Consider the following 24,023-nt stretch of genomic DNA (forward strand, 5'->3'; position numbering starts at 1 on the left):
GCTGAGATGATTCATTTTTCTTCAGCCCATTAAATCTCTACGTCAACACAGCACCATGAATATGGATGTCGATTTGGCCTTTAAAATAATTTAGCTTGGATTTGAGAATTAGTAATTATACTGGCATTAAGTGAAAATGTTAAAGGTAAATCATGCCTAATATCCATGATGGTGTGTGTGTGTGTGTGTGTGTGTGTGTGTGTGTGTGTGTGTGTGTGTGTGTGTGTGTGTGTGTGTGTGTGTGTATGTGTGTGTGTTGAGGCAGGCATTTGAGGCACATATGCTCCTTTCTGTTAGAAGAGGAGGGAGTGATTGACTAGTCTGAAATTATCTACGGCATCGCAGCCCACAGCCCACATTCCACGGCAATGTCTGTAATTTAGGCAAAAGGATCTCCCATTTCTCCTGTGACTGGGCAGAGTGGTGGTGAGGGAAGGAGGGGGCAGGGGCTTTTGAAGCAGGGAAGGTTAAACCAATTTTCTTTTCTGCATTGTTTTCCAAAGTGAGTCCCATGGCAGTGACATTACACTGATGGCCAGTGAAGTAGGTTTGTTCCCGCTGACAGGCCAGTTCTTTCTGTGCCCGCAATGTCAACTGGATCTGATTATTGCCTACCAGATCCAGATAATGTCTGCCATTGATCAGGCCATTTATCTTGAACTCCTACGGCCCCGGCCTGCTTTCAGAGACCACGGGGAGATGAGAAGATAGAGATAAGCAGATAACATAGTCTCTACAGGCTTTTAACAACCAGCAGAAACACTTTTCCGCTGCTTCCCCTGCTGACATATGATGTGAGTTTCACATCTCTTGGCCCAGGAAGTTTTATTATATCACAAAGGTAACGTCATTGGATCAGATGCTCTTTCATCCCAGCATCCATCAGTCTTCCTTCCCAGAATGCCAATCATACTGTGTATCTATACTGTGATAAGCCAGGATGAAATAAGTGGGAAAAATAATGCAAAGTAGAGACTGATTCTGGTATTGTTATTTACAAGTTTAATACTGAAAAGCTCGTCTGTGGCAAGTAGATGGAAATTCCTATGTCCTTAAATCTTCCATTCTGTTTGTCAGGATATTTGATTGATGCAGTTGAACAGAGAAGACTGTCAGCTTTTCCAAAGGCTTTCTCCACTTTTGGCATGCTATGGTGTCCCAGTTTGTATAACAGTTTTTAATGCCAGTGCATTTGTCTTTGTCTGTGAATGTGTGTTTGCATGCATAGCCGCGTGTCATCCCCACATTAATACTAGCAATGAGTGACAGATTAATTTATGTCTGGCTACGTGTCTGAGGAATTGGGAAGAAAGGGCTTGTCATTGCTTCTTGTCGAGGGGGGTGGGGGTGGGGGTAGAGATTAGAGCCAGTTGTCATTGACAACCCAGTGCAGGCTCTGGGAGATAAGGTCGGATGTAATGACTGTAGAAAAAAAAAATAATAAAACTAATTTAAAAAAACATCCTCACATTGCCCTCAAAAGGCAATAGAGGAGAGAGGAGATGTAGGCAAATCCAAGTGCGTGGGTTTATGTGTGTGCAATTAGAAATGTTTCACAGTTCTTAGATGTGTGCTGCAACATTTGGACATTTCAGATCTGAAGCAACAAGGCAGGTGTGATCCAGTCCCACTCCTTCCTTCCTCTGAGAAGATGAGGAATTATTTTTTTAAAAACCCAGTAGATTGTAGGTTATTTACTGTAAACTGTGTACACTTTGTTATAAACAAGCATTATTTAGTTAATGCCAATAATCAGATTATTGTGTGTCAACAGCCACTGAAACATAATGAGACGTGGTCTTCCACTGTTTGCCTGCCTGTCATACACTGTCACTCATTATGTTTACAGTGTATTCACATGGTCAAATTCCCACGTGAAACTTAAATAGTGATTAAAATCAATTGCTAAGTGGCCGTTATGTAACCATCTCTAATGAATGGATTGACTGGTGTTTTCCTTTTAGTTCAACTTTTTTATTCTTTGTTTAAAGTATATTCTGACATGCTAGCCATGTGGAAATGTTGGTGGGTCCGCACTTTAGTCCAGACTGAAGTATCTCAACTATTTAATGGTTTGTCCTGAAATATGGCACATGCATTCATGCCCCCCTCAGGATGAATTGTTACCACTGGGATGATTCCTTAACTTTTCATCTAGCACCACCATCAAGTCAAAATTTTAAATTTGTCCAGTTTGTATATGACCAAATACATTAAAAGCTAATGACATTTCAGCTGTTCGTTGTTTAGTGCTAATTCTAAATACTAGCATGCTAGCATATCAAGTTAAGCTAGTTAAAAAACCTGAAGATCAGCATGTTAACATTGTTATTGGGAGCATGTTAGGATGCTGAGCTTAGCATTTAACTGAGAGCACCAGCAGACTTACAGCTGAAGGCCCCACATCAGACAAGAAGACAAGAACTAGTTAGTACAACATGTTGTCTAACCACAATGGAGGGCAGAGGTGTTAAAGCTGGTGGGATAAAAGTCAGCCGTCATGAAGGGAGGCAGGTGGCAATAATCGTTTAAATATGGGAATACATCTTCAGACAGCCTCTCCTAGCAGACACATATTGTGTTACACACATAGGTAAACACAAAAAGCAACAGATGTAGTTGAGCGAGGACCACACCTGGCCAGCTGCTGAAGTGAATGTCAGACTGTCAGTTTCAGAAATATTTGGTTGCACTGCACTTTTCCTGCAATGACAAGTCAAAAAGTCTGCCATGGAAAATGTGTCTATTCTGGCACCATGAGCACAGCCTCACAGAGCACGGCTGCAGACTCACTGTCCTGTTTACTTAGATTTACCCTGTGCTGCTTTGTCTGGCTCTGCAGTTTCTGTATCTCATTCTGACAGAGGTGTCACTGCGAGGTGATACTGTTTGTGAAACACTCACCCACCTGAGATGACTGCTGATCATCGCTGATAACTGTGTTCAATGTCATTAAGAAAGTTCTTTCTATTTCCTGGCCTCTGCATCCAATCGCAGCTTGAATACATGAGAAATTTTTAGCTCTTTAAAGCAAAGACTGAGCCTGGAGTCAGCAGGCGAATGTAATAAGAGCTTTTAACATATTACATTGCTAGCACTCATGTTACACTTATCAGTAATATTTTAAATGAGGGTAGATTTGGCATAATGGCAGGAAGGCTCATAAAGGCGAGCCGGTCCCCTGTGATTGTAATCTAGGAGAGAGTTCCTGTAAAATTAAACCATGGTTGTGGGGGGAGAGACAAACATGCCTCTGGTTTCTTTGAAGTGGAGAATCAGCGTCCAAAAAAAGAATAAAAGATGACAAAATGTCAGTCTGAAGCTGATGGTATATAGACAGAACTTACGTGCCCAGACAGCAATTACTGAGATACATAGCATACATCCAGACATTGTGTTTGATCTCAGTGCTTCATTCTCTTGCACGGACGATGTTTTTCTACAGTCAAACTGTGCAGGGTTTTCATTTTTATGTGCATGTTCATCTCTGTCAGCGTTTCATTTGAATTAAAATTAATGTGCAGTGAGAGATCCGGACACTGATTGTTTGGCGGTGTGGCTGTAATCACCGACTTGTGGTCGCTCTCAAATCTGATAATGACCGTTTAAGATGGAGAACAGCGACTCACTCGTTGCTGCTGCCGCTGCTGCTGCACAGGCCTGTGAAAATGACTGGTAGCCATTTTATGTTGGTGGCAGTCGTATAAATACATATCTCGAAGCCAGCCATGTCATGCGTTTGAAGCCAAACCACAATATGCGCTTGATGTTTCATCACAATCCGCTTCAAACATAAGAATCCTTGTGATCTAATTACATGTAACCACAGTTAGTACATTTGCAACTAATTTTAGACATGATTTACTCTATTTCTGTTGTACTGAGGAATGAACCGTGCAGCTGAATAATTTCACTGTAGTTATCAAAGATGTTTTCCCACAGCCTGAGAGCAACAGTAAGCCAGAGGTTAATCATTTCATTAGTTAATGTGGTTCAGTGCACAATGCATACGTCTCTGAAACACACAAGGATGCGTAGCAGGAGCCTCTAACTTGATGAAAACATGGTCATGTAGGCTGTTCTTTCTCCCAGGCCCTTTGTGACCACAGCCTTTATCCTCTGAACCAAGTAGCTGGACTTAAACCGGCCACCTGAGGCCAAACCCGCCCCCTCCTCACCCGGGTACTCCACATTCTTTGTTCTGTGTCTCATCAGCATGTCTATCAACGGCCTGGCAGAGTATATGGATGAACTGTAAACTTCTCGCTTTAAACAGACTCACTGCAGCTTGGAGAGAAGTGCTGTTGTGTCATCTCTACTGTGTGAGGATTTGTTTTGCCACTCTGAATCTCAGGCAACTGTATATCCCATTTCCCATGACTTCATGTTTGTATGGCCAGTCCTAGCCAGCCAGCAGACCCTCGGTCGCTCTGTTACCGAGGGACGGATTAGCATCTCAGCTATGAGCTAAGTCTGTTTTCTGCCCTGTGGTTGCTTGGGCTGAGCTGGCAAGGAAATACTTTGCAATATGACTCTATTGTACATCCATTGACCTCCCAGCCAGTGGGTTAATGCTCATTAGACAAGCTATAGAATGCAGGGGTTTGCACTATTAAGAGGATTCTCCAGGAATGTCCAGCATTAGATCAGGATTTGCCAAATGTGAGGGATCAAGGCAAGTAAGGATGAGCACTGCTACTTCTCAGGTAAATATTACTTTCAGGCCTGCAGTGTGAATCTTAACAGGACAGTGTCCTGCCTTAAATCTGTGTGATTCCTTTTAAATACATGCTCTGTGACATCAACACTGGGAAACGACCAGAAGGTGGGCCCTTGGCGCAAGAGGCAGAACCCTGCCAGCTCCAGCAGGGTTGTTTAGTTGTGACCCTGGGCAGGAAACCTAAGAAAAAAAATCCCTCCAGGGCTTGGTAAAGTTATCATATAATTATAAACTTGGTAGTCATGATTTATGTCTGCAGTGTCGGGGTGGAAGCTCCTCGGGTTTTAGGTTTGTCAGGGTGGGCCATGGAGAGCTCAAAGCTCAAATTGAAGGCTGCATGACCCTAAGTGCTTTTTATATTACCCGCTGACCTCCCTTCAGGCCAGCGGAGCGGGAGCTGATCCAGCAGGAAGACAGCGCCTGTGGGCTACTAGGTGGTGCATGCTGTTTGTAAAGGAGCGTTTTGTTTTTCCTCCCCTCACGGTAGCAGCACCCTACTGGGGAATTCATTAGCGGCTGACATCACCTCACTCAGTACAGAGTGAAAGAAAGAATATCTTTCTGCCTCTGCTCTCCCCTCCCTCTTTCCTTTCCCTTCTTCCCTCTTGTTCTCTCGCTCTCTCTCTCTGTGCCTCCTTATCTAGCTGTGGTGCGCTGCTGTCTCTCCTTTTGCGCGCCATTTACGCAAAAGGTAAACGCGCTGATGTGCGCCTCTGTGACCTCAAAGCTTTTCGGAAGCCCAAAAAACACGAGTGTTTGTCTTGAGAGGAGCGCGACTGAGGCTGAATCCAAGTCCGCCTGGAAATCAGGAAGTGGGAGGACCCGACCGTGAAGGCAGCAGCAGCAGCGGCACTCAGGCAGTCAGTCGCTGGATGAATGGGAGTTTGTCTGTTGCTTGGGAGCGGATGGGGAGAGGCTCTTGTGTGCCCACGACCGGGATCCGTCAGAGAGAGCGGCAGACTGGCTTTGCAGCTGAGCACACGGCGGCAGAGGGTTTACACCTTGTGAATTTTTGCTCACGGCTTGTGTGATCTGCCTCCGTCTGTCTCTTCAGAGGAAACTGACCGTGCGCTTTGTTGGATTGGTTTGCTCCGTCGGACGCAGCCCCTCTCTGCGCACCGACACTCGAACCCTCCCGGATCCTGTTTGTTTCCTCTCACGGATAATTCCGACAGGAGAATATACGTGAAAAACCGAGGAAAGAAAGGTGGATCAAGGGATTTTTTTCTGCTCGTCGCCTCAGTGCGGTGGCAGAAGCTTTCCGTGGCGAGACACATGGTTCCCTTTGTCCAAAAGGCGCAGTAGCTTTGTGAACGGCTTTGGATTTTTTTTTCTTGGAAAGGCTTCTTCTCTCTCCGCATGGCTGTCCTCAATTTAAAGGGAGTAGACTTCGCCGCCTCCTGTGTGGATTATATTATTTGAAAAGCAGAATGTGAAACGAGGCCATATTTACCAGACCGAGAAAGTAATATCCTGACTTATTTGCTAACCCTGCCACATCAAAGGTATGCGCGCTGCCTCTGAGCTGCTTCTAATCTAAGATTTATTTATCGCTGTGTGTGTGTGTGTGTGTGTGTGTGTGTGTGTGTGAAAGCCCGCAAAAAGGTCTGAGTGGGTTTTATAATAGTAACCATTGTCATGCCACCTCTTATGCTGTCATTTACTCTGCAGCTTTCATTGTTTACATTTTGTCAGTGTTGTACCAGACAATTAATACCCGATCCATCACACTGTTTTTTTTCTAACAATAAATCAGCCCTAATGGAGGCTGGTTGTTTGTCCGCACTGTTATGTTTTGATTCTGTGATTACAACACTTCGCTTCTCCTGCAGACATTCAGGATGAAAGACATGAGTGTGCATTTAACTGAGCTGTCAGTGCACGCAGATTTTGAATATTCCTGCCATCATGGTTACATAAAAACAAGAAAATATAACCCCTGCTGTCCGAGTGTAATAATACCTTAACATCACATGTGGTCCTGAATTTAGCATTATTTAAATCCGAGGCGAGTGAATCCACAAAGCCACTTATCAGAAATTAATGTTGTTCAGAGGAACCTGTCTGCCTTCCTCCCATGTGCAGCTTTGCGGGTGTTGTCCTGTTTCTTTCCAGTTCCAGCAACCTGTAGTTATTTCATAAAAAAATCCTTCCCCTAAATGTCTCGATTGAAATATAATTCATATTCAACTTAAAAAACAACTTTTTCACCTATACACGCGTTTTATTATTTGTCTAATTCGGGATTTAATTCCGTCCCTGCACATTTTATTTTAACGCGGTGATGCTGTAGGTGCTCTGCCTGGAGAAGGGATGGAGCTGCTTTGTCACGGAGCAACAGTGCCATCAAGTGGCCTGAATATGAAGAGCCATTTGTTTTGTTTGAGTCTTGATGTGCAATGATGTTTTGATCATGGTGCTCAGGTTATCCAAATAATTATAGACATAATTTGGACAGGGCAGGATGCAGAGGATGCAGCTAAGTGGAATTACATCTGATCTTGAACTTTGTTTTAGTAAAGCTGAGAGCACCTGCCAAGTACACATTGTCAGAGATACATACCAAAATCACATCTATGAAACCTCACTGGGCTGAATTCAGGAGTGAGGTTGACCCTAAAATGACAATTTGATGACATATGCCTGATAATCATTCACCACGACCCAGTGATGTTGTCTCTGTCAGCAGTTATTGCTCTGAAATGTCCACAGAAATGTTATCTAGGGGATTGGTTTGGACATTTTGGAGGGAAATGATATTACAGTCTGGTTTTTTCAGTTCATGTGATATTTTGCTGATTTCATTTTCCTCTGTTTCAGGTCTCCGATGCTGGCTCCGAGAAATTTTTCAGCACAGCTGCAGTTAAAGGTACAGACATTATGTTTATATTTTTACCGTGCTGAATTAAGTGTTGTCAGTATGATGGTGCAGGTGTATGTCCATCCTCCTGGTGTTATCACCATGTCGACACTGGTATGCATTGTCCCAAGGCATCACATCCATGTACCTGATCTAATTTAGCTGAGTTTGGCAGGTATGGAGTACAGCTCAGCTGTTTTTCAACACCCAGGCATTGAATGAAAAATCTCACTCTGCCTGAAGTCATCTGACAGAATCATTAAAATATTAACTATCATGCTTCATGTGTGGCTTTGTTTTTGCATGTATGGAACATGTGACATGTAATGATGTGGAACCAATGTAGCATTTGTTGCAAATGTGCTGAAATGCACTTGTCCTGCAGCCAGAGGAGGAGGATGCACTGATGCTGCCGGGAATGAAGTGAGGGCAGGAAAAGCATCTGCTTATGGCCTCAGTGTGCCAACACCACATGTGACCTCATTATTAAGTCACTAATTTGCTGTTAAAAGCAGCCCCATTTTCTCTGGCTCAGGGATAATGGAGGTGCCCCGCGTGAATGGACATTCCTCTGTAATGGGGGGAGTTACCACGCAGGGCCGGGGGGAGGCTCAGAGATGAGGGTTATGACCCCTTCATGGCCGAGGCAGAAACAGGGCCAACTGCTGATGATAGGTCCTTGTACCTCCCCTCGTTTCTCTGCACTTTCCTCTGTCAGACCTCCAAACACATTTCCCACATTCTGGCCTTTGATTCCCTCCAGGGCTTGATTTGTGGCGTCCACTGGGGGGGCTCAATGGCCTTGCTTGACAGGGAGGTTTCCTTTTGAACGTGCTTCTCTGTGGACTTATTTGGTTCCCTTGAAAGGATTAAGGCCCCCTTTGTGCAGGCTAAATCAACAGAAGGCCGCCCTCTCTCCCCCTCTATGAAAGGACCTGACTGGGGAAACAGTACACAAAATACGCTTTCTCTCTGCTGCATGATAGTCCACTCTCTTGGCCCCTATTTCCATTTAAATATCTCCTCTTTTCTTCCCTTTTACCATCTCTGTCCCCTCCTCTTCTCCTGCCATATGCTAATACTAATGCCTGCCGCTATTGCAAAGGGCGAGTCAAAGAATCCAGGTGCAGGGAGAGCAAGGACCACTGGTATTTTGATGGAGGGTGGTGCTGAGATTAAAGAGTCAGGTGGGTTTTTGTTGGAGGGGATTACCAGCACTCTAATGCAACCAAACCTCAAGACAGGCAACAGCTCCAACAAAAACAGTGAGAACGTCTCGTTTGTGGGATGATGTGTGTCAATATTTGCTCAAAGGCAGGTGCAAAAAGTCTCTGTTTGTCTGACAGTTTGTGCACTTTCTTGTTGGTACACAGAAGATGCGTATTGAGCTTCAGGGTTCAGCATAGGACTAAAAATGTGATGACAGGCCATGATAGCAAAAATGTTTTATATTGTATTGTTTTGTTATAGTATTGTAACTTATTTTACTGACTTCTGGCTGCAACTATAATCTTGTTGCTGCACATGAGTCATAGTTTGCAAGTGTTGAAAGCTGTAGTCAGTCATCTAAGAATATTTACAATTAAGAAAAATATAAACATTTCAAATGTCAAACACTGGATTTTGATGAATAATTGAGGCTTTTAATAATTAATACTTGCAGAAAAATGTACCAAACAGCTTGACAGTACTATGACAGAATGTGCATTATTCATGGTGGATGAGCCAAAAGCTTATTTCAGACTCAGTGCTATTATTATAAATACTACTGAGAGTGAGAGGGACAAAGGTGAGATGCACTGAACATACGTTGAAGTGTTGAGAAGGCCATTGTAATTCAGCTGCTGATGTGCAGCTTTGTTAATGACTGACTGTTGGCTTTTTTCTCTGCAGCAAGACTGAAAATTAGCCCAGGGCAACCTCACATCTCTTTGAAGACTTCGTGCTGGTCCCTCGTCTTTTAATCTCACAGCTTTCTCACCTACTCAATAATTACTGTATTACTGTGTATTTTTCATGCACACTCCAAAGCCACAGTGGTTTTTTTTCTCCACTCAAGGCCTACACTGCATTTTAAAGAGAAACTCCGACTGATGTGAATGCAGCTTTTGTCTTTCCTGACGTTGATTTGTTTTCTTCCCCTTTCGTCTCGGCGTCACCTCAGGGCCGACTGTGTCAGCTCTGCATACTTGTCTAATGTGAAGCTCACCCCTGTGCTCTCCTCTGTTTTTCTCCCTCGCTCCTGCTCACTCTGGGTTCAGTTTGCCCAGGAATGGATTTCATTAAGTAAGAGTCATTAAATGTTAGCTCTAATTACTGCGGTTGTCGATGCGCCTGCAGGTGTCAGCGAGCATCCTGATTCATTTGCTCTGCAGGAGAGGAGAGCCAGCAGCAGGCAAGGAGCTGTGGTCGTGTGGTGGCCACCGGTGAACAGCTTTACCAACGGCCAAGCTGCTTTCAAGGTGCTGTGGGTGGAAACCGGTGACCAAGCCTCATTAAGGCTGCGGCTGCCGGCCAGGGGTTGATACAGATGCTTATAATACCACAGCTGCACCGCGTCACCACAAAGCCCCACAGACAGATCCATCAAATGATTAAAGCTCTGTCCCAGGGCAGTGATGTCTTGTCACCCACTTACATTCTCGTCCTTCACGATAGCCGGTCCACAGGCCGTCCTGGAGGCACAGACTCAGCTCACGGCGCATTGTTTGTTGAGCGCGGCCCCAGCAGCGAGATGAAGATCATGCTGGCTGACATTTAAAGAGCTCCGCAGTGCCATTTATCAAGAGGACGCATGAAAATGTTCTCATCAGTGAACTGCTGAGGAATCAAGAGAGAGAGAAATAAGTAATCATACGTGAGTCTTCTAAGTGTGAGTCTTAATTAATTAATTGGCTTTTACCTGCATATGCATTATTATTTAAGCTGTGGTCACAGTTAGAAATAACTGCATCGTGTGATTTTCTGTTTAAGTGTGTAGAGAAAATACACCGGAGATTTTTTTTTTTTGTCAAAGAATTCATCTGCTAGATTTATCGGGGAAACTAGTCCCTGGTGAGACATCTCCTGCAGCTGTGTCTACGATGTGAGAGCGAGTTCAGTGCGGGGGTGAATTGAAGTGCACAGTGTAGTGATTCTCAGCCCCCCCCCCCCCCCCCCCCCCGCAGCCCAGCGCTGATTTCACCATGCTTTACTGGAGTTAATGTGAAAATGAAGCGGTGCTGCAGCGAGACCCGGGGCTGACGCCAGCGTGAAGAGCGCCGCTGGTGAAGTGTGTCGGGCTTGAGTGCGTCTGTCACCGAGGGAGAGAAAGCTGTGCGATGTGGAAGGTGTAATTTGCAGCACTGATGACATTGTTTAAAAAAATAGAGGAAAGAGAAAAGCGGAGGTGAACTTTTGTGGTAGATATCAGAGCTGAAGAGCTCCCTGGATTGTCATAGAGAGCTCTGCTGGCAGCAAAATTGCCTGTGAGCGTATGACTGCTGTGTGGGAGGGAGCTGAGGGCTTGTTTTTCTCTCTGTCTCATTCTCTCTCGGTTTCCTGAGAGGAGGACTGCTGTTGGAGCTGTGTGTACTTGCAGGCTGTGGGCCGCCACCTGCTGTAATCTCAAGTGATATAGAGAGCAACAATCACGCCACAAATCACCCAGGCAGCTCCCTAACTCATTCAGTGGACTGGAAAGAGAAGGTTGGCCTTTCACAGCACCAGTGTTGGTTTACTGCCCCGGGCTGCCTGCACTGCCCTCACGCTGACCTCTGCCGTCTGTGTGGGTTTGTGTGTCAAGAAATCAGGACTGCCTGTGGAACTTGACCTGATGCGCAGTGGAAAGATGACCTGACTACCATTGGCCTTTTGTGCGCACTGAGGAATGGCTGCAGCCAAGGACGGTCTCTTTCTCCCTGCCTGGGGCTGTGAGGTCAAAGAGAGGTCACGGCCCCCCTCCCTTCACATACAACTGCTGGAATAAAAGCATTGTTGTTGTTTTGGCTCAAACACAAGTTTAATACAAGTCAAAATGCTCTTTGATGTTTAATAAGTTTGCATGTTTTCAGAAATAAGACAGAGAGCTGAAGGATTTAACTGTGATGATACATCACTGAGGCAGATCCAGGCGTTTCCCCCATGTCTTTGCTTCTGTTGGTTATTCATCCCCCGCTAGGAGCATTTAATGTATCTCCAAGGGGTAAAGGAAGCTCAATATCCTGTGCAGCACAGAGGGAACCCCCCTTTTTTCCCCCTCCATGGCTGCAACTACAGAGAGAGGGGCTGTATTTCATGACCATGAAAGGGGCCGCTCCAGCTATGCTTCTTCTGCTGACACAGCCAAACAAAGGTTAACAAATCAAGGCTAGCTCTGGCTGATTTACTGTCTCGCTGTTGCAAACAATTGTCCAGCCCCCAATGTCTACAGCTCCCATATATTTTGTCTGCAGGCAGTGAAATGTGGCAACATTTCCAGCTGTGCATTTTTCTAAATCACATTTAAATATTTGTATCGATCAAAGCTCATTAGTCCCAATCTGAGCTGCGAGGCAGCACTCTTCCAGACTTCTTTGTGTGGGTTTAAATTAGCCCTACTTAAACCTTTTGAGTAGGTTTTGCAGTTTTAACGTGTGTATTTTTTCAAAACTTCGATGGAAAATGTTTGGTTTACTGAATTCAATCAGTCAACTTAGAAGAACAGCATTAATAGTACAATATTAAAATTCTTAGTGATATCTTTTTTTGCCATAATACATGTCTGTTTTCTGCTTTATCTCACCCTTAGTCACCTGCTAAAGTCATAACATATGCAGTCAGGTCTGATTATGGAATTTCTGGCAGGTAAATACTGTATGTGGGACCAGGGGTCTATTTGGTGCCTACTTGATAGAAGCTTGTTGACTAGCGGCTCAGTTTTAAGGAGATGCTGTGAATGGGTCTGTTGGTGCCGAGGAGACGCACTCACACAGCAGCAGTGTGGGCCAGTCTCCTTCCATCCCCTCCAGCAACACAAAGAGGTCATTCAGAGTTTGTTCCCCAAATCCCGAGGTTAGAGACTAAGTAAATCCATCCATCTTAATGCACTTATTTCAGCACCAGGAGAGCTGGAGGGAGACTGTGTAAACACTCCTATATCCGACATACCACGCTAAACCCAAAGAGCCTGGAACCCATCAGGCCAAAATTAAAGGTCTACATCTCAAACACAAACACTGAAATGGGCTGCACTCCAGAGATCAAAGTGAAAGGCCTTAGTTTTTCCTGAGCAACTGTATACTGTACATGTCTGTTAGCACTCTGTGTTGGTCCAGCTACAGCAGAAGGACTTATGTAAGGGTCCTCTTTGTCTTTGCTGGTTACCTTTTTTAAGGTGATGCTTATGGCTTTTCACTTTCTAGGTTTTTACATGAAGGGTTGTGGAAATGCTGCAGTTTGTGTCCTGAAAAATATATATCCCTTTTTTTTTTTTTATCATGCATCTTCCTTTTTTATGTCACTGTGTCATTGACGTATGTTGACGGTGAAGACGCCACAGGCTAGTGGTAGTGGATGGGTGGGTGGAGGTGTTGAAAGCACCAGCCTCCTACTCCCAGGAGAGGCCCTCCTCCCATCACCATCACCAACATCCACTGATCCAATGTGACATCAGCCACTCTCCTGCCAACCGTGCAGCATTAACAGGGTCAATGTACCACATACACACATACACATATACACACACCACTTATCAAGACCCAGCCATTCCCAGTGCACTATTCGTGTGTTCAGGCCAATTATGCCTGTGTCTGTTTTTGGTCCCTGCGGCAGAGGTGACATTGCCAAAGAGGGACAAAGAGCAGGCCGTCTTAATGAGGCCTCGTGGTGGCTTAGAGGTGTGTGTGCACATGAGTGTGTAAGTGCATGTGTGCATGCATAACAGCAGGAGTGCTGGTCTGGAATAATCCACTCTTCTATCATCATCCAGCATGTGTGTCTGACAGTCTTTTTCCCTTCTCCAGGTCTTCCCCCTCCAGCCATTTCCATCACGCTGTCTCTCCAAGTCTCAGTGTTCTTAAGCAGCCACCGCTGCCTCGTGATGTCATCCTAGCAAACAGCTTTTGGTTCTGGTGAATGACTTGAGGGCTCTGTCCCAGAAACGCAGCATAGCAGCTTTGCAGACACACGTACTAAAAAGGCGATGGGATTAACACAGCGGATAAGATGTTACTGTTCACTGTGAAAAGATTCACTCCAGCAGTGTCGGTGTCGCTCTGAGCAGCATGAAGAAGGATTTGGTCTCACTCAAAAAAAAACCCCAAAAAACCCCTGATGAAGATGGTGAATGACGACCCAAAGTTAATAGAACCAGTCACTTTGAATTACATGTTCATGGAGAGTTTATTGGGTAAAACAATGCCAGAAGGCCACACATACTGAGATGTTTGAAGTGTTCAGGATGAAAGCATTTGTTGGATTCTTCCGACACTGCAGGGAGTTACCGTCATGTTCAAGCTTCTTGCCGGCATCACATAAATGACCACTGCTGTAATATGTGTAATCCTCAACTGTTGGTGTAGGAATCCAGGAAATAGAAGCCTAGAGTCAGACTTTGTGGTGCAACACCATCTACTGCGTGTTCAACACCATGTGGTGTCTAAAGGGAAGACGTCGGATAAATGGGTTTTTCTGTTTCCCTGTCTATGCAGTGAAGGGTCAGTACTGTGGAAGTGAAAGCGTAAACACAGCCTTTTAAGAGACACAGAAAGATGAGAGGGAGCGAGAGCATGAGGACTCTGATCAGGATTGATGAAAGCAAGGCTTTAATTGCTCCCACAAGAGAAGAGGTTATCTTTTTTTCCCTTCTCACCCTCTCTGATTCTCATAAATATGCAGAGTAGAAATAAAGCCCTGATGAGCCGCAGGGCAGATTAGAGAGGACTACAGAGCAGGATCCTGGTTTGTTAGCAGCAGTCCATAGATCCCTTGCATGTGTTTCTGCTCTGCGCACACATTGCCTGGCTTTCATTTGTCTCAAACCGCATTCATTATATTTCCACAGGCTACTGACTGCATAAGGCCAGGTACAGGGAGTTCTAGGAAGTTGTGATGGGGCTGTCAGACCTTTAGGGCAATATCGCCCCCTGCTGTTTGGTGTGATCTTAAGATGGACTGATTTCTGAGCAGTGTGGGTGGAGAGGACCTGGTTAATTTGTGCTGGGTGATGTGCATGTGTCTGTAAAGTTTGTATTCTGTATTCTGGAACAGAAACTTTAAAGCATGTGCATTTGATATAAACAAAGTTTAACAAACTGCATAGTGTTCCATTTTTATCACCATCATCTGGTTCATCATCTCTGGCTTCTGGCCACTGTTCTTAGAAGCCTGCCCAAACCCATCAACGTCCGTCAGACTGTCACCATCTGTTGCAGATTAAGCTGCTCCTGGAGGGAGCTATTTGATTTTTGGGGTTCCAACATCCTTTTTTTTATTCCATGTGTCAGGTTTTACTGTAAATATTGTCTTACAAAAACCAAAATCCCACAAGGGATTGGTTTTTCAGGCCCTTCAAGCCAAGAGCAAACGGGCCGTTGCGTTGGTGCAGGCAGCACGTCTGGTTTAGCTCTCAGAGCACTGAGACAGGGGCTCTGCTGGGCCGTTTAGAGGCAAAGCTGGGAAGCTGTGCTTGGAAGCTTTTTCCCTAAACCCTGCACTCAGTCAGTGTGCAGTGTGGTGTTGTGATGTATGAATCCCCTGGCCATGCCTGACACTAGCGAGCTTGTCTGAGCCCATGTCTTCGCAGAGTAGGAGGCCATGGACAGAGGCTGCATTGTTCCCCTAAAGTAACCCAAGCTCAAGGCAGCCGCTGCCCAAAGGGGGATATCAAGTTGTTCTCTCCACACTAACACCACAATCCTAGCTTAAGCTCTGAGGCTTGACGAGGGAGCAGAGGGGCAGCTGACTGTTTGGACGAGAGTGCAGTTCAAATAAACAGCTTAAATCCCAACCAGCTTCCCCTGCTCTAACCCTCCCTCGCCAAGTATCACAGTCCCACAGCCATAGCTCATCACTGTGAAGCTTGCCAACAGCCCTCAGCTAATTTGTGGTGTTATTTTGAAAAGCATGTTGATGTGAAAAAGAGGGCTGCAAGCAGAGAGAAGAGAGTGAGAATTTGGGCCCGGTTGCACCTCCCTGCTTGTGAGCGATGGGTAGGTTAACCACCACATCAGCAGACCACACGGCATTTCCAGGCTAGAGGGAAGGAGGGATGAAAGTACGAGTGGATAGGAGAGGAGAGATTGCCATTAACAGCTTTGTGTCTGCCTCGGGTGTCCCACTAATCCAACTGCAGTGAAACTTGAGCAAGGGGGTAATGAGACAGCACTTGATGCACTCGCACACACATGCACGTAGACACATCAGCAGCTTCTGTAATACCAGTGAAGACTTAAAAAGAGAAAAGACTACATGCAAATGGATACTTCACGAGATTTTCAGATATTTGATCCATGCATTCAAGCTATTACCCCTCTGGAATGAGTTTTAACACTCGGCACAGGCTGCACTGAATCTGATCCTTGCGAGCAGCTGGAATGTGCAGTGTGGATGTGTGTAAAACCAGTTGGCCCCATTTGAAAACGGGTGAAAGAGGCCCAGACTGATGACTCTCTGGGGACAGATTTCTCTTTCTGGCCCTCCATGCCTCTCTCCCTGGTGAAATCATGGTGGTGTCAGTGTGTCAGCTCGAGCTGTCACTCTCCTTATTGCTGCAAGCCAGTTACTCTCATACTCTGCCTCCTGGCTGAAGAGAGGCGGGGGGGGGGGGGGGGGGGGGGCAGAGGCAATAGAAAAAGAAAGAGGCCTTTTTCCACTTGACACAATTGATGAGCAGAGTGTCAACACTCCTTGATGCAATTGGAGAGTCTAGAAAGAAAGAGGGAGAAAGCTAAGGCTGTCTATCACCTCAGAGGAGACAACTGTACAATTAACAGACACCCCCATGGGCTGGTTTGGTACAGTCCACTTGGCTTAGCTGACAGGCTGACACGGCCTCATGGAGGACAGGCCAACACTAAACAGATCCAGCCAGCGGACATAGAGCTGCAGTACATGTACCTCAACTAGGGTGGCATTGGACCTGTTGACTGGTAGAGTCTTCTCTGTGTATGTGTGTATGTGTGTGTGTGTCTTAGTGAGAGAGAAATAGAGCGAGAGAGTTGAAGGTGTTTATGAACGGGTGTGGGTTTTTTATGAGCATGTGACTGTAATTGAGATTCAAGCATGTCTGCGTTTGAAGTTTGTTGGTTCAAGAAGCGATTGTCTATTGTTTCCCTTAAGCTGCCACAGTGACCAACAAGAAACACATGTTGCAGTGCCAGTCAGTGTGTTGTGAAATGCTTCAGTTGTGCTGACACACAGCTTCAATTTTCAGTCTTCTGAGATCCTGCTGTTGTTTCTGAACTCATTTCTCTTTGCTCTGACTTTAATCATTTGACCTCCTGCACAGATTAAGGTTAGTGATTTGTCACATCCGTGTAGTTTACAGTCTTTAGACTCTGTTCTGGAAAGATGCCTGCACATTGTTTGTATCTGTTTTTCAGCACATGTACTGACTCACACACCCCCTGTTGACATTGTAGAGCGTGGGCTACTGTGGTGCAGTGTGTTTAGGGCGAGAAACACATGAGACAGTGTTTTATGTCATACTATAAACAGGACATCTTATAAATCCCGTCACACACCGACCTCGAGTCAAAGCACTCGTCTATGTCTGTATGAACTTCAAACACTTTTTTCTTGAAGGACAGCTTCTGATTGACAGAGCACAGAAGAAACAAGACACAGCCTCAAGCAGCACTGCCAGTCAAAGCAGCTGAGCTTTACAATGGCAAAGCTGCTTGCCAAGCGTTTTTGTTTTCAAATGGGAGTCCATGACAAACTTTTCTTCTGAGGTCTGCAGTGCCTTTCAGCTGTAATGTCTGCACATAAAATGATGCAAGGTTGTTTTGTTGTTGTCGTTATTGTTTTGGACAAGCAGCAATTTTTTACAGGGACCCTGTTGAGGTTTTGACCACTGGTAGGGCTGTAGAGCAGTGCTTTAATGAGTGGGCCTCCATCTCATTCATATCATCCTGCTGCTGGTTGCATGCTATTCACCTGTATTCATCAGTATTCAGTATAGTGGCACTAACAAGCCAAAAAATCCAGAGATACTCACATTAAGGCAGTGCAGAAGAGTGAAAGCAAACATGGCTGTAAACAATGAATGATTTTCATGTCGATGCACATATTTTAGATGCACCCAAAAACTTTTCACTGCACCTTTTGGCATCACAAAAATACTTATCTTTTTTCCCTTGCCAAAGGCAGGTATTTTGTATGTTGTATGATCTTTACATACTTTTACTTTTATACTTTACATTTTCAGAGTATTATAATTATAATTTCTGAATATTGCTGTATTGGTACTTTTACTTAAGTAAAGGATCTGAATACTTCCTCCACCACTGATCTCACAGGGGACGGGGGAGACAGGTGGTGTGGAGAAGCAGAGACTCATCTGCTAAATGTCAAGTGCACTAGCAAAAATGTTTAGTCGCACTTGACAGATTTTGGGTCAGACTGTGGAGCTCTGAAACTCTAAAGAGTTCCTTTAAATTTGACATTTGAGCAGTAAGGTCTGATGACATGCACTGCTCACATTTCATAGGCAATAGTGACAAACTGTAACACTCTCACCTCAGTGACAAACTAATGAAAATCAACTAAGGAGAGGATTAGGAATGATCATTGAGGGTGTGTGTACCCTGTCACACTCCTAATGATATTGGTGTCTTTAAAATACTGTCTCAATAAACTGTGGTGTTTGTAAAATATTCACACCACTGTGAGACTGAACTGGAAAAGGACTGACAGAGGTTTCATGGCTGGCTGAGGAGGAGAGATGCTGTGGGCCTCTCAGCGGCCCCGTCACTCTTTGTGTCTCTCCAGGGAACAACATGCACACAAATAAATCTACATTGGCCACCTACCATTTCTCACTCCTCACTAGTAGAGAGATCAGGGTCTGTGAGAAGTCCCATCAGCTGGCTTATATACATGTGACATGCTTCAGGTCAAACGGTCTGGCTCGTTCTGCAGCTGCCTTGTCTCTCAGTGTAGTTTTACACCATTGTGACAGTGTGTGCTGACCAATTGCTGTGGACTGGATGGATCCTCATTACACGCTGCTGTTATTTCAAAGCCTCAGTGAGCCTGGGCATGACAGCCAAACCTGCAGAGGATCTGTCAGCCGTGGGCAACAAGTGTCCCCCTGAGGGCTGCCCTGCACAGGCCCCTGGCAGGAAAAGTCTGGCCCCTTGGCCGGCTTTCCACCCACCCCTTCTTGCAGTCACCTGCGCCAGCATGCCCGTCATCGAGTCCCTGACCCAGCTCTTCTCCCGTTACGGTCTCTCCAGCCTGACCTCACTCCCTCAGGGATATATAAAGATTTGTTCTCTAAAGGGGAGCTGGAAATCAGACACTGCTGCCACTGATCCCACTGCTACATCCTCATGTGCACGTAAAGATGGTGATGGTGTTTTTGGGCAAGGGGGGTGGGGGTGCGGCGAGGGGGAAGGTGTCCAAACATTTAGGCCTCAGGATCTGTCTTAAGCAGCAAGGCAGCAGATTTTCCACATGCTGGTGCGGTGAGAAGGGAGCAGTAAGAGTGAGACGCAGAAGCAGTTAAGAGCCATTACAGGAGCATCTGTAATCAGAGCTACTGTGGGTGGAAGAGTGTTGTCGCTGCAGCGCTCTGTTAGTAAATGGCTTCAGTATGACTCGGGAGATAGGAGGCAGAACACTTTGCTCCTACCAGACAGAGTATGAATGGAACACGGATGGATACTAGCGAAGGTAGGAGACAGGAAAGAGCCAGTTTCTCTCCCTTTCTGCTCTTTCCTATCACTCTTGTATTTCTCTCCTCCATTTCTCTCTTTCTCTGTCATACTGTAAACATGTGTAAGTGCTTGTTCTCTGTGGCCTGGCATGAGCTCTTCTATTGCTTTGCATCTGTCAGAAGAGCTCAGAACATTCAGTGGCTTACTAAGCCCAATTACCCAGATTGCTGGGACAGTCACAGACAGTCTATCTTCGAAGAGGAGTCAGGGGTTTGTGTGTGTGGTTAGCCGCACACTCCATGCACCATGACACCACTCCATATACACACACTATTTATATTTACATACACACTTGCTTTGGCTTCACAACTTGTAATACAAAATTCATAAACCAAATGAGACAGGCATGAAATATAGATGTTAAGAGAGGCGGCTTAACAACTCCCCCCTGCCACCCGCCTGCTTTTGGCCTTTTGCTCAATCACCGCTTGTTAAAGCAGCGGTTTGTGTTACTGTGAAGTGATATCGGCACACTGTGGTATTCTCACTGAAAGACTACACATGTCATGCTCTCACAGCCAGAATAGTTGGCCTGCTCACCTAAACCCCCACCTTTAATTCTGTTTAGCTTCCCACTCCCCTTCCCCAGCCCCCCCTGGGAGTCTAGCACTAATAAAACAGCTCCAGTCCAAGACCCTCCACACGGCAGGATGTCCAGGCTGTGTAACCCAACACCCCTCCCGGCTCTGGCTTTAGAGAGTTGCTGACATGACGGAGAGTCTGGGAGGGCCAGCAGGGGAGCGTCCATCATTGTCAGGCCCCAGCGCCCAGAGCTCTCATCTGGGGCATGTCCAACACACATGCCTGTGTGCTGTGAACTCGTTGCTGTGAGGTGCTTGGACACTCTGGAGACGTAAGGGGGTGGTGCTGCTCTTGGAGTAGCTAATGCAGTTAAAGTCTTCAGAGCTGAGGAAGGGAGGGAGAAGGAGCTAATAGAGTGGAGACTCTGGAGGCTGTTACTGACACTGGTTCCAGCTTCTGTCTTAGCTCTTCTACTTCACAAAACATTTGTGAACAATTGGTTAGCTTGTAGCTTTTAATATAGCAGGAAAAACAGGAATTGACCACATCCACAGCGAAACTGACAGCCACATAAAGCCTCTATAGAAGTGCACTGTGGGGTGGCGTCTCAGCAGATGAGGAAATGAATCCTTTGGTTAATGTGCAGACATAGACTTCATGCACTGTCGCCACTTTGGGCACCAGAGAGGGGTGTTAGAGCATCAGGGATTTCAAAACACCCTCCAGTCTCACAGACATGGAAGCTGAGCTCAGATGTCATCCACTAATATGAACCCCAGGGTATTCCTCTGAGGAAGACAGACTCTCCAGAGTGTGAGAACAATGTATGGTTCACATGTGTTGTATTCATTGGAGGGCTGTTGCACTGAACATGTAGCTGTACCTAATAAACTGACACGTTTTTGAGAAGACACAGAGACACACAGAGAGAAAAAGGAAAGATGTTGTTGTGTATATGCTTGGCGGCTCAGCTGAGACTCTGGCTTTTATGAGCATGCACCAATGAGAGCAAGCACTGACTGAAACTATTTATTGTTCTCTTCTGTGTGGGAGACAGATCTGTTAAAGACGGCTGCCATTAATGTGACTGCAGTCTTCATTAAGAAAAAACAAACACAGCCTGGTCCCTCACCGAGCAGCTCTTTGGGGAACATATGGTGCCTAAACCACTCTGGAGGTCAAACCACTGTCAACACTTGCTGCTCAATTACAACTCTAATTTTGTCGTCAAACAAAATATGTAGACAGAAGAGCAGCGAGTCCGCAGTGTTTTCCTTTTTCCTTTTTCTGCAGGGACTAAATGGTTTTCAGACTAAAGCCTGAGGCAAAATTGTCTCTTAAAACATTCTGCATAACTGGGGACTGTGAACATTTTTGAGGGGGATTATATTCTGCCAGTTTCTAATGGCCCAGCCCAAAACAGAGGGAAATCCTGATTGTATATATTATATGTTTACTGAGACATACCAATGCAGGACTGAATTTTCAATGAGGGCCATGAATCCTTGTTCAGCACTGTCTGCGTTTTAATTGATTCAACTTGAGCAAACAGTCCACCTCTGTTTATTTTTCTGTTTTCTGAGTAGAAGCAGGATGACGATGTGCGCAGAGGAAAGAAGACAAAATGAACCCTCCTCCCATCAACGTAACCGTTTACGTGATTTTTTTTTTTTTAATGTCTCTAGACCAATTTAATCTCATGATTCACCTGTAGAGTTTTCAGCAAATGCATTGTGCCAGCTGGAGTTCAGTAAAGAAAGGCAATGTGATTTGTGAGAAGTGTTGGGCATGATGCTGCGTACTGTTGCCTAACAGGGAACAGGACAGAGAATACAGAGGCAGAGATGGAGAAAAGGGGCAGAAAGACATAGCTCACTGCAGGGGCGGCAGTGAGTGAGTGGAACTGTGAAGGTCTCTGTCAGCTGTGACAGACACCTCTGGGTTTTGGAGATGTCAACACTTGTCCTTGGTAAAGATTTTTTATTTAGTTTTTTATTCCTGGACATAGATACGCTGCCAAGTGCCTGCAGGCTACATTTTCCATCCTCATTCACAGCTTCTGCCTTGTCAGTCAAAATAAAAAACTTTGTGAAATTCACAATATATACAGTTAAAATGATATTGTATTATTAGAGAATTTATCGCTGTATATTCCCGTGTTGTTCAGCTACAGAGACGTGGCTCTACAGCTGTTGGATTGGTTGCCATGAAATCTGACACATTCTTGTAGCAGCATCATCAGATTGACAACTTTTGTTTATAGTGACATGCCATCACACCCATTTGATGGATTACCAGAGGATGAATCCTAATGGCTCTGACTTTTCTTCCAGTGCTACCACGAGGTTGACCTCTGTAGACTGTGTGATTGTTTGATCATTTACCTCAGAGCACCACTGTGCCTAAGGAGAAGCTGACAAGCTGCTAGCTAAAATGTTACAAGAACAAAGCCGATCTGGAAAATCAGTATGTTGGTCGTTCATGAGACAGTAGATGATAGCAGTCATAGCCAGTGCTGCAGCATGACACTGGTACAGGACAGACCTGCAATCAGCATCTAGAGGTTACCTGTCATTGCATCATCTGGAGCCCTCAAGTCCATTATGCAGAGCAGACTGCCCTCCCTTCCTCCCTCCCTCCCTCCCCCCCTCCCTCCCCATTTGCACCTGTTTCCTAGATGCTCTCAACAGTTGCACAGCTGTCACAGCCTCCAGTACAGTGACTCTGATCTTTCTATTTATGGCCGTCTGCTTGTTGTAAATAGAGATGTACAAATGTAAATGGCTATTGTTCAAGGCATTAGCTCTCACACTATCTTTGGTACTGTTGTGTCTTCAGTTTAATAGGGCTAATGCCTCACAGGTGCAGATGTATTAGTAAATTACAGAATAGTAGGCAGTCACCTGAAGTTGGCAATCATTCAGTAATATTAATAATAATAATTTTCAAGTTAGGTGTTCATGTGTTATTGTTTCCCTTTTGAAAAAAAAAATCCTTCTAGTGGTTTATTTTATTCCACTACATCAGCTTCACACACTGTGGAAAATACAGTCTGGTGGCTGCTAGTATGTAGCTCAGCTCCACTGATGCTAAATGAACACAGTCTGAGGGCTGTAGTCTCTCAGCTCTGTTGACTACGATCCAGGTTAGAAGCTAACAGGGTTGATAAATGAAAGGAAACAATTTGGATGTCGTTTGATGACACAATTTCGCAATAAATGCAGTCACTATTAGTAATGACACTACGGCAAAAATAAAGTCAGTCATGGTAAACCATGAGGTAGTTTGTGTATGTATGTATGCTTCCACTTCAATAAAACCTAAAATTAGTTTACTTGGCAGCATTCAGCAACATTAGGATACTGAAAATTTAAATCCAACACCACATTACCACTCACACACAGTCACCAATGCACAGTAGGAGCCAGTGTTAGAAGTAATATGACCAGTTGAGTAAAGCAGATGCCATTTCCCAGTTTGTCTGGAAACTCATTGTATTATTATTGGACGCATTTGACCTGCTGACCCTCTGCCAATCTGATTCTTTTCTTGTTACACGCAGCGCTCTGGTTGGTGCTGGTTCCTCCATTTACCCTGGCGTGTTTGTTGTTGTCACCTTCCTTTTTGTCCTTTTCTATGTTTCGGTGGCTGCGAATGAAGAGGCAACTCACTACTAAGGAGTGTATCATTGGTTTCTCTGCTTTTACATTTGAGCCTTTGATCACACCTTGTTTCTCGGAGACTGATATCGCTTGATATTGCTCAGCAGATACATCTGGGAAGTGGTCAAGCTCAACCCTTTTACAAAAAGTAGGATTTAGTGGTCTAAATGAGAGTAACAGTGGGTCTGGTAAAAATTATTTTTATTAGTTTGTACATTTACAAGTTTTGCTTTATAGCACCTTTTGCAGATGATGATTACATTCTGATTTGGCCATAAGGCAACTTCCTCTCTGGAGCACAAGCATTAATGTGTCACTCTCAACCCTTGTTGCTTTTCACCTCTGCTTGGGGCATAACT

General features: G+C 45.1%; 1 protein-coding gene across 18 annotated transcripts in view; it reads left to right on the top strand.

The window, feature by feature from the left end:
- Positions 1 to 24,023, top strand: part of auts2a (activator of transcription and developmental regulator AUTS2 a) — a 314,983-nt gene that overhangs the window by 274,086 nt on the left and 16,874 nt on the right. For 17 of the 18 annotated variants that reach the window (XM_071460199.1, XM_071460191.1, XM_071460195.1 and 14 more), the window contains one exon: positions 7,541 to 7,589. In XM_071460199.1, coding sequence (XP_071316300.1) covers positions 7,541 to 7,589 — 49 coding nt within the window. Of the gene's footprint in view, positions 1 to 7,540; positions 7,590 to 19,204; positions 19,437 to 24,023 lie in introns of those variants that run through there. The other variant, XM_071460203.1, reaches the window with a different exon arrangement.

Source organism: Trachinotus anak, unplaced genomic scaffold (genome assembly GCF_046630095.1).
Source record: "Trachinotus anak isolate AG129_WGS33_773 ecotype Australia unplaced genomic scaffold, CSIRO_AGI_Tana_v1 ptg000024l, whole genome shotgun sequence".
Classification (NCBI taxonomy): Eukaryota; Metazoa; Chordata; class Actinopteri; order Carangiformes; family Carangidae; genus Trachinotus; species Trachinotus anak.